Here is a 14,370-nt window from a genome sequence, read left to right on the forward strand (position 1 = left end):
AACAAGTTCAGTTTAGGAAACCTGCCCAGCATGGGAAAGTTGGGCCAAAGGGCCCAATTCCATGCTGTTTAACTCAGTAACTGTATCATCAACACGAATGCAGTATGCTAAATAGAAATAAGTAGGAGTAAATCATTTGAAATGTGATTGGAGCACTAAACTTACTGTATGTATAAGGTAAAAAGTGCTGATTTTGTGCGACTGGCTCTTGCATAGGGCAGAGTTATTGGCAAAATTAGAAATTCATTGATCTGAAATGTCAACTTTGTTTACTGTCCCCTGGCCTGTACTTAGTGTATTTGATGTTTGCATTTCATATTTCCCAACAGCTGCCACCTTTTGCTTTGCAACTAGTATTTTGATTTATTTTGAATATGGTACCTGTTTACTGGAAATCTCTTAAATTTGAATATTGACCAAATCTGAGAGGCAGCATTTTAGATGACTTAAATTCTTGTTCCCTACGTTTGATTATTCCATAAACCTCTAAATGCTCACAAATTTGATGCATGATGCATCAACAGCCTTCAGCTGTTGAAATTTGAGTTGTTATTGCTTCAATCTTTAAAACCTGCAAAACAATTGCCAAGTTGCCATCCTTTACAGTCCAGGTATTTGCACTGTACCCTTTGTTAGCTTTCCCCATATCACATTGTAGAATTATAGAGTCCCTCCAGTGTGGAAGCAGCCACTTGACACATCAAATCCACAATGATCCTCCGGAGAGCATCCCATCCTGACCCTTGTAACCCTGAATCTTTTATTCCTAACCCACCTAACGTATATTTCCTTCGACACTACAGACAATTGAGCATGACCAATCCATCTCATCTTTGGACTGTAGGAGAAAACGAGTACACTGAAACAACCCATGCAGACATGGGACGAATGTACAATCTCTACACAGACTACCTCCTAAGGGTGGGATTGAACCCAAATCCCTGGAATTGCAAGGCAGTGCTAACCACGGAGCCACCGATCTCACCAAGTTGTTCTGCTTGCCAGATTATCCTCATCTTTTGAGTAACATTTCTTAGCAGTCTTATGTGTCACGATGATCACAAGACATGTACCAGCATGATGCATCATTTTAATACTTTTTCTTGAATAGGGTAAATAGACAAGGTCTTTGCTGTGGGGTGGAGGAGTCTAGACCTGGAGGGCATTGGTTTAGGGTGAGAGGGAAAAATTTATGAGATCTAAGGGGCAACTTTTTCATGCAGAGATGGTCCATGTATGGAATGAACTGCCAGAGGAAGTGGCGGAGGCTAGTACAATTACAACATTTAAAAGACTTAGAGGAATATGGGCCAAGTGCTGGCAAATGGGACTAGATTAGATTGGGATATCTGGTTGGCATGGACAGATTGGACCAAAAGGATCTGTTTCTGTGCTGTACATTTCTATGATTCTCTAACTCCATTCCTTTTAAGAATGGAAGAAGTAGAAACATAAATAGACTATACTGGACCCCAATCCTGATCATGCCTGATCTGCCTTGATTCTATTTTCCCACCCAATCCATATATGTCTTAATACATACCAGGCTCAAAGGATATCTGACTCAACAAGTTAGTATGAAGGTATACCATGTAATTAGGAAAGCAAATTGCAAGAGGAATGGCATACTGGCATACAAATTTCTCTGGGTTTTGATATCATTGTACAAGGCCTGAGTGAGACCATCTTTTCTTTCCTTGTTAAGAAAAGGCATAATTGCATTTGAACATTCATTGAACTTATTACTGGTATGAAGGAGTTAGCTTTTAAGGAAAGGTTGGGCAGTTAAGCCTGCATTGTGAAGCGTGAAATGTGATCATGTGACATCCTGTGGGAACATGACAGAATGGATACTTAAAGGATAGCACCTCCAACTTGTTGACAGACTTGTGTTAAGGGACATAAGAATAGAAGTAGGAGTATGCTGTTCCCTTCTTCTGAGCCTGCTCGCCCATTGAATAAGTTCATAGTTGATCTGATTGTGGTCTGAGCTCCGATTTCATGTCTACACTCTGTCCTTGATTCGCTTGTCTATCAAAAGTCGATCTGACTCAGCCTTAAGTAAAATTGAAGGCCTAGCTTCTTCTACATTGCCACACTCAAATGACTCTTGGAAAGAGGGTCACCTTTGGGGTGAGGGAAGAAAATGGCTCAGATCTTGGAGAGTTGAAAAACAACTCAGCACATGTTGAATAACATGTTGATGAAGGTTCCCGACGAAGGGCTTTTGCCTGAAACATTGAGTTTCGTGCTCCTCTGATGCTGCCTGACCTGCTGTGCTTTTCCAGCACCACCAATCTTGACATGTTGAATAAGGCCAATGCTTTATTCTTGTCACTGAAGTAATGTCACCTGGTTCTAGTGTCTCTCCTTCTCCCAACATACCCCTGCCCCACTAAAAACAAAACTGTCTGAGTATCCAAGCTCATCTGTCTTCTCAAGAACTTGTTTAATTGAGAACATCACTGATTTTTCAAACCTCCATTTGATTGAATCCTTATCTTATACAGAAAGCTTGAACGAATAAGCTCTTAAACCCAGGAATAAGTCAGCACATTTTAAAAATTAGTTTCCCGTTTTATATAAATGATGAGGAGGAATTATTTCTCTGAAGGTTGTGAATCTATGGAAGAGGCACAGCCATAAATATTTTTGAGGCTGAAGAAAATAGATGCTTGATTTAGAATGAAGTCCCAGTGTATTGTGGGTAGGTAGGAACACAGTTGTGGCTACACTCTGATAGCCTATGATCTTACTGAATGGTGGGCAGTCTCAAGTACAAAAGGCTCCTCATTTGTGTGTTCATATCCTGGTATTACAGATGTAGTTTCACCAATACCCTGTGTGATTTGAGCAAAAACATGCTTCCTCAAAACCATGCATATCTTGATGCCTATCCTCCAGTCCACTTGCATTAAAGGGCAGTATGCCATTTACTATCTGAAAAGGACATGGTTAAGCATGAGATGTTAAGAGTTAATTTGTTCTGCTGACGTATAAGAAATTGCATGTCCTGGGACGGTGTGTTTTTCTATCTTGCAGGCAGGATGTGAAAATGTAATCATACTCTGTAAATGCTGCAGTTTAAGGAATAACCTAATAACACGTTATTTTGAGGAATAATCTAATCACACTTTGTTTCTGGAAATAATCTAATCACTTTACATTGTTTTGGGTGGTATGGTAACTATGGGGGAGTGGCAAGGGGTTATGTCTTGCGTGCATGACTGACAATGATGTAAAACCCTGTATAAAGGGGGATGGTTTCCTTGGTCAGAGAGCTCGCTTAACACACTCCGCAAGCATTGCAAAGAGTGTTAAGTGATCCTCCAAAAGCTTATACTTAAATCGTGGCTGTTCAAGAAGTTGGTGTGTTGCATTTGCATCAAGCGTGTAAGAATCTCAAGAAGGGAACATAACAGAGCACTTGCAATGTTAACATTCAAGGCTGTGGGACTTGTGTAGATTTAGCGTAGATCCTATGTGGCATGATTCTGATTCACTTGCTGCTTGTACCTGCCTGCTAATTTAATGTTTCTCATATGTGTGCACCCAAGTGTTGTACAAGTTTTAGACTTTACTTTTAAGAGGGGATGGTTTTCTGTTGACCAAAGCGAATAAGTTGAGACTTCTCCTCAGTTAAATTCCATCTGTCAGGTTGCTGCAGACTTGCAGAGCTTGTCTGTATATTTGTTTCATCCTCATTTCATGTCCTTATAGAAATAGTAGGCTTCAATTTCTCCAAGCCTCTGTCTTGCTTTTTGCAATCTGTGAACTCAAACACTGAGCAATTAAGACATAAAACCAAGGAGCGGAATTAGGCCATTCAGCCCATCAAGTATAGTCTTCCATTCAATCATAGCTGATATGCTGTTTAACCCTATACTTCTGCCTTCTCCCTGTCCCTTACCAATCAAAACCTATTTAGCCTTAAATACAATCAATGTCTTGGCTCCACAGCTCTCTGTGGCAATGAGTTCCACAGGCCAACCATCCCCAGCTGAAGAAATTTCTCTTCATCTCCATTCTAAAGGGTTGTCCTTTCACTCTGAGGATGTGTCTCTGGTTCTTAGTCTCTTCTACGAGTGGAAACATGTGCACATGCACTCTGTCCAGGCCTATCAGTATTCTGTACATTCAAATGAAATACTTTATCATCCTTCTAAACTTCATTGAGTACAGACCCAGACTCATCAACTGTTCATATGACAAGCCCTTCATCCCTCGGATCATTCTTAGAAACCTCTTGTGGTTCAGGACTCAATTATTCTATAGGTGTGTAGTAATGTTACTGAACTGGTTAATTAAAAAATATCTGTCCAGGTCTTAGCCAGGGTAGATCAATCGATTAAATTTAAACTGGCTGAATTTATCCTCAAACGATTGTTAGTCAGTAAAGATACAGATAATTAATGTTATTTTGCAAGTGCCTAGATATTTGTCTTATTGCAAATGTGTTGATCACGGTCTGAACAGGCCCAAATGGTCTGAATTGACGGACTGTTCACTTGTCTGACTTCTACATGAGGTCAGTTTTGTTAATGAGCACCACTAAGGATAAATGATTTTTTGTATCAGCAAATCTGCCCGATTTGCACTGATAGCTAATTAGAAATCACAAGTAATCATGAAAGCACTACACTTTGTCACCCTCCTGAGCTGCCCAGTAATTTCATGCATAAAATTGACAAGAAATTTGCTGGGTTCCTCCAAAGCCGAGTGTTCAGTTTTCTATTTTTTTTCACATTTTTCTAATAATTAGTTTTCCTTGACTGACTTGGTCCAACTTTAATGTGTTCTAAAATAGAGCGACATGTTTTGGCTGCAAGTTGCAACAGATATCAGTATATCTTGAATGGCAGTCTGTGCTCTGTATGCATGGTTATATGAAGTGGCCTTAAACTGTATACAACATGCACAGTGTGTCAAAGTTGTTCAGATAGTATCACAAATGTGTTTTTTGCCTCCAATATTAGTAGTGGCTATAAAACCTTGAAGCTGTGTTTAAAACTTTGTCCCATGTCTTCATGCGGAGTGCCTGGTCATGTTTTTTTTTAAAATCCAAAATTAGTTTATTTATATTTTTGTGGTTGTGGAGGCTGCTCTAAGTGAACATACCAGTAGAACATAACTCCATTTTCTTTCCCCACTCCCTGCCTTGCCATCACCTGGAGTGTGATTGCAAATTCATGTCACGTTCAATTAAGGAAGTGAGGGACTATTATGACTATTTAGGTAACACATTGTAAATTGAATCCTGCTGTTCCTGGACCAAATGTTTAATGCTAGTTTTAAGGTTATACCCTTATCCCAGATAACCCCACTGAAAGGGAACTATTTAAGTTGTTTTTGTGTATGTCTTGTGCTTCGTACAAAGCAACCCTGTGTCTCTTCTAAGACATTAACTGGCTACGAGCAGTTAACCAAGCATAATCCCAAGTTGAATGTCACATTTGTTGAGACCTGATGTCTCTCAATACTAGATATTGAGTGCTTTTTGACCTATTGTAATTTCAATTCGAGTGGCTGGTTGCAATGTATAAATGACATAATTCTTTTTCAAGTTACATTGGAATTGAAAGCGTGGTATGACAGTGGAGCTCAGGACCCAAGTCAGAGTCTCTTTATCTCGCAGCACTCCAAGATTGTCTTCAGCAGCACCACATGTGAAGTCTCAAAATGCAATCACACTGAGACAAGGTTTGGGAAGCACTGCTTTAATCATCCTGGGAACTGCTTTCAGTATGAATTGTTTTTTATTATGTATTGCAACACACTTGAACTCTTATGTTTTCTCCACGTTTTTTTGCCACTGCGTAGTATAGAATTAACAAATGTTAATTTACTTTTGTAGGCAGAAGCCAGGCTTGCAGCGAAGCGGGCAGCCCGAGCAGAAGCTCGAGATATCCGAATGAAAGAACTGGAACGACAGCAGAAAGAGGTACAAGCAGATGTCGTGATATATTGGTGTGTAGTTGCTGGATGCTGGAGGAAAGACTGAAGTGATGACCCAAGATGACCCCCTCAGGTGGTCACTTCAACTAGAAGTGAAGTACTGTTGCTCTGAGACAGGATAGGCAAAGACCTTGCCTGAACCAGATTTGTAAGCTCACACACATGATCTTGTTTATACTTGCATGAACATGTATTAATATGAGCTGCAGGTAAATCTGTAGTGTGTGTAGTAAGTTGTTTGTGGTCTTACTTGTAGGAGTACATAAGAGATGAACAAAGATCTAGAATGGCAGATTAAGCTTTAGGCTTCACTTTCTCCCTCCTGGTTAGTTGTGATCAGAAGCACAAAGTCAACTGTGACGGTCAGAAACAGCATCTGTTAGAAGCCTTTCTGTGTATTTGTTTACTTACAGAGTAAAAATGTTCCTTCACCTGCCAGAATATTGCCAACTTAGTAGCCATGGAAAATACAATGTAGACAGTGAATAATTAAAGACTCAAGCTTGGGGATGTGGTTTTTATTTTAACAGCTTCCATTAACTCCAATTTGCCAGCTGAAAAGGCACAATGCGAGTTCAACTGCTAGATTGCCATTATGGCGACAAGCAAATGCTTTGAGTCTCTGCTTTCACCGTCTATGTGAAACTATTTTCCATTATAAAAAGCCTGTAACACCTCAACTCCAAGATGATATGCTGTTCCTAAATTAGTTTGTATCAGTCAAGGCATAACACAAAATTTCAGCATGCTTCATCTTGTTGGCAGCGTCTCAAAGTCTCTCATAAAATAAGAGCTGATTAAAATGGCAGAAAGCATTACCTGTGGACTTATCCTTGTAATATTGATCCAAAAACAGCTTTGAAGTTTCTTATTTGGATATTCTTTCTGATGATATAGATCTAGATGATGTCAAGGAGCAGCCTTGTTAAGTAGAATGAATGAGCCATTCTCTGAAGTTAATTTCTTTTGTCTCTTGTTAAGATAAATAGTTTTTTTTTCAATATATAGTATAATTCCACCACCTCATCAACTTAAAGGTCGTTCTTCTGTGCCTGCAACAGAACGTTTTGAGCTTGTGCCTAAAATCGCTTCTATTTATTTGAAATATTTGACTGCCCTCTGGTTGTAGAGCCTATTATTTAGAAGATAAATATGGTTATCTTGTGGTTAATTAAACCGTGTTCACTTGCATCTGTTAACTGCTTGCTATTGTTTGGTGGTCATGTATCCATTAGTGCATATTACTGCGTCAGGTTTGTGTGCCTTCTTGTTTTCTAATAGTTTGTGATGTGTTAAACATTGTTTTGACCAGTTATGTTGTCCGTGTGCTTTTTAAAAAATTGCCCTCCATGCTCATTGTTATATTTTTGGTAATTCTTTTGTATTTTCATAACTTAAGCTATGCAGTTGTGAAATCAAATGTTTTTGTTCTCAGAATAATGTAAATCCGGAACTCACTGCAACCCTGAAAAAAAAATCATGAATGCTGATCCAATTAAAATTTCTATGACCAAGATTCTAGAGGTTGCAGAAAATGGAGACAGGGTAGATAAACAGAATTAAAGCTTGTCAGTAACCAAGATCAACTTGGATAATGAAATGGATTTTCATAGCTGTGCATTAAGAAATAGTTGATTAGAACACATTGTAGAATGAATGAAACAAATCCAATCAGTGATAACCATTCGGAATTCAAACATGTTCTTTAGCAATTCTGCCTTGTTGGCCCATAATTTACTCAGCATAGTTTGAAATTCTAGGACAGAACAGTACTGAATCATGTAGCAGTCTCTATTTAAAAAAAATTGTTTCCATGCTGACACATCTGAGACAACCAGTCTTTATTTAAGATTGAATTTTGTATACCTACAAATGTAACGTAACATTTCAATGGGAACAATAAAATGAGGTTTACTCAAACTAAAACATATAGGGTGGGGAACAGTGGGGGAGTCTCTCTGACAGAACAGGTTTTTGCATTCAGCACAATGTAGCTGAAACTGCTTCTCTAAGTGGAAGCAAGCTTTTTTTTTCATTTTATGTGGTAAATTGTGGAGGATTATTGAAAACTAGATTATGTTGACTGTCTGTGTTTTTGTATGCAAATGTGTTTTGCATATTTCTTTGCAGTGACAGTCCATAAATTGTAACTAAGTTTAGTGTTTGCATTCAGTATAAAATATCTGAAGGTGCTACACAAAAATCATCTTTGTTATTATTTGAAGCAAGTCTTTTATTCATTCAGTTTGGATATGCTTTGAAAAAAAATGCACCGTATGATTTAGAGCACTGCTAATAGCCTGCTAGGCTCACTTTGCAAAAGCTGGAATAAAAACAAAAGTAAGCTAATAGAATGAGGGAATTGAATGCAAAAGTAGGGAAGTTATGCTGCAGATATGTAGGACACTGAGACCACATCTGGAGTACTGTGTACAGTCTTCATGTTTGACTCAGGGAAGGATGTTAATAATTGGAAGCAATGAAAAGAAGGCTTACTAGACTAATATCCACAAGTGGATTGCCTGGAAGCAAGGTGAAACAAGCTAGGCCTGTACCGTCTAGTGTTTAGAAAAGTCAATGCTGACTTAATTAAAACATAAAAGATCCTTAGGAATCTTGACTGGGTGGATGCCAAAAGCATGTTTCTCTTGGGAGAACCTACAATTTAGGATTATCATTTAAAAATATGCGGGCACCCATTTAAAACAGATTAGGAAAAATTTTCAGGGGTTGAGTGTCTTTGGAATTCTCTAAAAGGCAGTGAATGCAGAATCTTTAAATAACCCTTAAGGCAGAGGTGGATAGATTCTTGATTATCAAGATTAAAATTATCCAGGATATGCAGGAATCTAGAGTTAAAATTAAATCAGATCAGGCATTATCTTATTGAATGGTAGAACAGGCTGGAAGGGTCAAGTGACCTACTCTTGTTCCATGTTCATAAAATACCATGTGTTTTTTCTATTTTGCATGTTTCAATTGAAGTAATTTTTGGAGATTCGTTAACCTAATGAAGTGGCTGATTGGAGCAGAATGCTCTTTTGCTTGAACACAATACTGTGCAGAAACTTTTAATGTCTTCAGTTCTCTGATCTTCAAGCAATAACTTTGACAATAGCCTTGTACACGTTGATACACATTTGTTGTCATATTCTGGAAAACTGAAGAGCAATGTACAAAAAAAGTATTTTCCAGTTAACCTATTCAGAGATATTAGTACACACCGCTCAAACAGATAGGTCTTGAACCTGGGCCTCCTGGCTCAATGGTAGGATACTGCCAGTGCACTACACGAGCTCCATAGTTCACTAAAGGGCTGCCTTTTCATAAAAGTTAACTTGCACCTCAAAATGGGCACCATTTCGGTTGCTTCAAACTTGGATACAATTATGCATACATCCAATCCTTATTTTAAGTGAAAATGCTTCTTCTGCAGTAGTGGGAGCCAGGAGGCAAAACAGAGCGCACGAATAATTGAATGGCAAACAGTACTGGAGTTTAAAAAAAATCAAGCATGGTAAGAATAAAAGGATTGCAATGTGATTGAGATTATGTTGACTGTACGTGTATGTGAATGCACTAAGTATGGCAATTAAGTTTCGTGAGTTGTAGAGAGCAAAGCAAAAACACAATGGAAATCTAGCTTAAAGGATAGGACTGGATACTAAGTATTTCTTGATAGAAGGTGTTTGAGAAAGATACCGAAGGAAACAAAGGAGGAATGTGACAGTGATGGAGAGAATATTAGTGGGGAGGTAGAAGCTATCCTGAATTAGTCAAGAATCAAATTTTCACGTTAGAACTTTGAAAAATGTTGGCACCATTATATTAGATTAAGTTCTTTGCTGACTTGTTCTATCAATATCTTGGCCACTAATTGGTGGTTAGAGAATACAGAGAAATTCAAAAACAGAAGGTAATTGGAATAGGTGACTTTGTGCTGCGATCTCAATGTGTATTCTGAAGAATATTCTTCTTACATATTTATGTTTTGCTTCTGGAGAAATGAGGAAGGAGGCTTTGGTTAGATGTGTTCTAAGTGAAATGAATCAAGCAAATCAACTCTGCAGTGGAAGATTCAGCTGACTATGAGCCCAGCATCACAAGATTTAAATTAGAAATTGAAGAGGGGGGTAGGGGGAGCAGGGGAGATCTGGAGTTAAAATCAGTTGGAGGAAATTGTGTTTTGACGGTGTGAAAACAAATCTGGCCCAGGTAACTTTAGAATTAAACTTTGCAGGCAACATTAGTGGAAAGCACTTAATAAAGTGAATGGTATCTTGAGTTTCTTACAGAATCCCTAAAGTGTGGAAGCAGGCCATTTGGCCTGTTGAATCCACACCAACCCTCTGAAGAGCATTCTACCCAGACTCAACCTAGCCAGCACATCCCTGGACTCTATGAGCAATTTAGTATGGTTAGTCCGCCGATCCTGCACATTACTTGAACTGTGGGAAGAAACCAAAGCACCGGGAAGAAAACCACGTAGACATAGGGTGGGGGGGGTGGGGGGGAGGGAGGGGGTAGGGGTAGGAGGTTGTGCAAACTCTACACAGTCACCTCAGGGTGGAATTAAACCCAGTTCCTGAGTGCTGTGAGATAGCAGTGCTGAACACATGCTGCCCACAAAGAGATCACAAAAACAAGGAAGTTCTGGCAAATATTTCCAAACATTGATTTGGTCTCCATTCCATAATATTATGTCTAAATCTGGGCAACACACTTGCATATCCTTTTTCAAGTTATGAGAGAAGCTTAAAAAAAAGTTACTTAAGTTGAAGATTCTAGAGCTTGTATCCTCTTTGGAGGAGAAGCTGGACATGAAATTTAATTGACCTGTTCAAAGTTCACAAAGAATCTTAAATGAGTGGATGGGGCTAAACTTAAAACTATTCAGGGTAAAACCTGGAAACTTCTTATTTTATACTTAGAACAAGCATGGATACAACGGACTAAGTGACCTTGTTCTGTGATGCGATTTCTCTGTATATATGGAGGTGATTTCCAACTAGAAACTGGAAACATTTCTTGCTTCACAAGAGTTTAAATCTTAAAGCAGAAAATGTGGTGTTGTGCTTCGTTGCATCATTGCAGTGAGCGCAGGGTGGAAACGTTAGCATGAGTGGCCGGCCCATATCCCTCCAAATCTTTCCTATTCATATACCTATCCAAATGTCTCTTAAATGTTGCAATTGTATCAGCCTCCACCACTTCCTCTGGCAGCTCATTCCATACATGTACCACCGTCTGTGTGAAAAAGTTGCCCCGTAGGTCTCTTTCATATCTCACCCTAAAACTATGCCCTCTAGTTCTGGACTCCCCACCCCAGGGAAAAGAGTTTATCTATTTATCCTATCCATGCCCCTCATAATTTTGTAAACCTCTATAAGGTCACCCCTCAGCCTCCGATGCTCCAGGGAAAGCAGCCCCAGCCTGTTCAGCCTCTCCCTATAGCTAAAATCCTCCAACTCTGGCAACATCCATGTAAATCTTTTCTGAACTCTTCAAATTTCACAACATCTTTCCAATAGAGAGGAGACCAAAATTGCACGCAATATTCCAACAATAGCCTAACCAATGTCCTGTACAGCCGCAACATGACTTCCCAACTCCTGTACTCAATACACTGACCAATAAAAGAAAGCATACCAAGCGCCGCCTTCACTATCCTATCTACCTGCGACTCCACTTTCAAGGAGCTATGAACCTGCACTCCAAGGTCTCTTTGTACGCCCTAGGACCTTGCCATTAAGTGTCTAAGTCCTGCTAAGATTTGCTTTCCCAAAATGAAGCACCTTGCATTTATCTGAATTAAATTCCATCTGCCACTTCTCAGCCCATTGGCCCGTCTGATCAAGTTCCCGTTGTAATCTGAGGTAACCTTCTTCGCTGTCCACTACACCTCCAATTTTGGTGTCATTTGCAAACTTACTAACTATACCTGTTATCTTGCACCAAAGTCGAGGACCCAGCACCGATCCTTGTGGCACTCCACCGGTCACAGGCCTCCAGTCTGAAAACATCCTTCCACCACCACCCTCTGTCTTCTACCTTTGAGCCAGTTCTGTATTCAAATGGCTAGTTCTCCCTGTATTCCGTGAGATCTAATCTTGCTAACCAGTCTCCCATGGGGAGCCTTGTCGAACCCCTTACTGAAGTCCACATAGATCACATCTACAGCTCTGACCTCATCAATTTTCTTTGTTACTTCTTCAAAAAACTCAATCAAGTTTGTGAGACATGATTTCCCACACACAAAGCCATGTTGACTATCCCTAATCAGATCTTGCCTTTCCAAATACGTGTACATCCTGTCCCTCAGGATTCCCTCCAACAACTTGACCACCACTGACATCTGGCTCACTGGTCTAAGGGTGTCCTTACCACCCATGATTCAAAGACTCTGAGTACAGTAAGATTTATTTAAATAGCAAGCACCTAGAAGGTCCCTCAGACGATCGTCTCATTTTCACCTTGGGCACTTTACAACCTCTAGGTCTCAGTGTTGAATTTAGTATCTTCAGAAGCTCATGATTATATTTGTTTTCTTGGTAGATTCTCTCCCTCTCTCTATCCACACATGAAGCACATCCCTGTCCTGTTTGTCTTGTTCTCATAGCTCTAAATAGAGGGGATCTGTCTCCTGTTCTCCTCCTTGCACACTTTAATGTATACCCTTTTTATGTTTTCTTTTTGCTTTCTCCACCGATAACAACCCTTTGCCTTTTCCACTGGGGCTCTGCCTCTGTTAAATATGAAAAGTAGTATTTTTCAGCACTTCACAGTTCTGAAAGATTCATACTAGATTTGAGACATCAGCTCTGCTTCACTGTCTAAGAATGCAGCCAGACCTGTTCTCTTTTCTCCAGCAGTTCATGCTTTACAGATTTCCACCCTGCGCACTACTTTATTTCCAGTCCTGTGCTATGAAATTATTGCTGAAAATGATGTAGTTTTTGAATATTGTTTCATGATGAAAACTATACCATCAGACTATTTGGATGTTTTTTCAGCTGCTTTCATAATTCTTCCTTGAAAATCCAAAGTTGATTTGTTTTGAATTATTTGTATCAAAATTGGACATGTGCTTCATCTTTTCATGCATTGTACTGAGGGCAGTTTAACTTGATGTTCAAGTACAATGTTAGCTTTATTTGTTGAAATAATTTTAGCATTTGAGAGAAATGTGTAAAATTCTAACAGGGCTGAATGTACCAGATGCATGGATAATTTTCTTAGTTGTGGAGTCTAGAACCAGTGTTACGATAATGGTTAGGCCATTTCGGGCTTAAGTGAAGATGTGTCCATGTTGACTGCTCCTACCGCCTCGTCCTGAATCAGACAGAGCAGTTTTTTTGCTCGAAATGTGACATACTGAGATCTAATTGTGATTTTTGTTCAGCTCTTGTTGATGCTGTTATTAATACATTTCATGACATAGATTTAGTATTTGACTTGAGGGCAATTTTAGTGTAGCCATATTTGGGCGATGCTAACAGTTAATTGTACCACGTTGGATCAGCCATCAATATACAAATCAATATTAGATTAGATTTCCTACAGTGTGGAAACAGGCCTTCAACCCAACAAGTCCACACCAACCCTCTGAAGAGAAATCCACCCTCCTATATTTACCCCTGACTAATCTACCTAACAGTATGGGCAATTTAACATGACCAATTCACCTAACCTGCACATCTTTGGACTGTGAGAGAAAACTGGAGAACCCAGAGGAAACCCACGTAGACACTGGGAGAATGTGCAAACTCCACACAGATAGTTGCACGAGGTGGTAATTGAACCGGGTCTCTGCTGTGAGGCAGCAGTGCTAACCTGAACCACCCTGCCACCATATAAGCAATGAAAACCTGAACCCTCCACTAAATTGGCAGTCCTCCAGTTAACATGTTAAATACATGAGTTTTTTTTTGGGTAACCATACTATGGGTCTGTATTAAAATTATTTCTTAAATCCTTTTGCATTGTCTGCTATTTAAACAGAAATGGCAAATAGTCTCACGATTTCCAGTCATAACAGCTCAGTCATCCATATGCAACCACAACTATGCTACAAAAGCCTTGATACCGGAAGATGATAGTATTCAAATAGAGTTGGATGGTCTTTAAGTCGTGGGGGTCATTTTTAAGGATAGAAAGCTGCTGTTTGTCCTGTTGAGTCCATGTATTTTTGTTGTGCTGGCATTTGTATTAGTGACTTTGTGCGCGAGCCTTTATTCCTTGATTTGTATACCTTTTGAAATTGGTTTGAATGATTTCATCTGCAAACCATTCACCTCCCCTGCAACTTTTGTCTAAGACTGTGAAGATTGATCTCTTTTGATAACTTACTGATGTCACACCTTCCACAAGGTGAACTTGGAAGAAATGTCAAAACAGAACCTAAACAGTTTTCTC

At 39.4% G+C, this 14,370-nt stretch overlaps 1 protein-coding gene across 19 annotated transcripts in view; it reads left to right on the top strand.

Annotated features, from left to right (window-relative positions):
* The window catches only part of lrrfip2 (leucine rich repeat (in FLII) interacting protein 2), a 162,816-nt gene that overhangs the window by 63,567 nt on the left and 84,879 nt on the right, over positions 1-14,370 (top strand). For all 19 annotated transcript variants that reach the window (XM_072571052.1, XM_072571058.1, XM_072571062.1 and 16 more), the window contains exon 3: positions 5,855-5,941. In XM_072571052.1, coding sequence (XP_072427153.1) covers positions 5,855-5,941 — 87 coding nt within the window. The remainder of the gene's footprint in view (positions 1-5,854; positions 5,942-14,370) is intronic.

This window comes from Chiloscyllium punctatum, chromosome 5 (genome assembly GCF_047496795.1).
Source record: "Chiloscyllium punctatum isolate Juve2018m chromosome 5, sChiPun1.3, whole genome shotgun sequence".
Classification (NCBI taxonomy): Eukaryota; Metazoa; Chordata; class Chondrichthyes; order Orectolobiformes; family Hemiscylliidae; genus Chiloscyllium; species Chiloscyllium punctatum.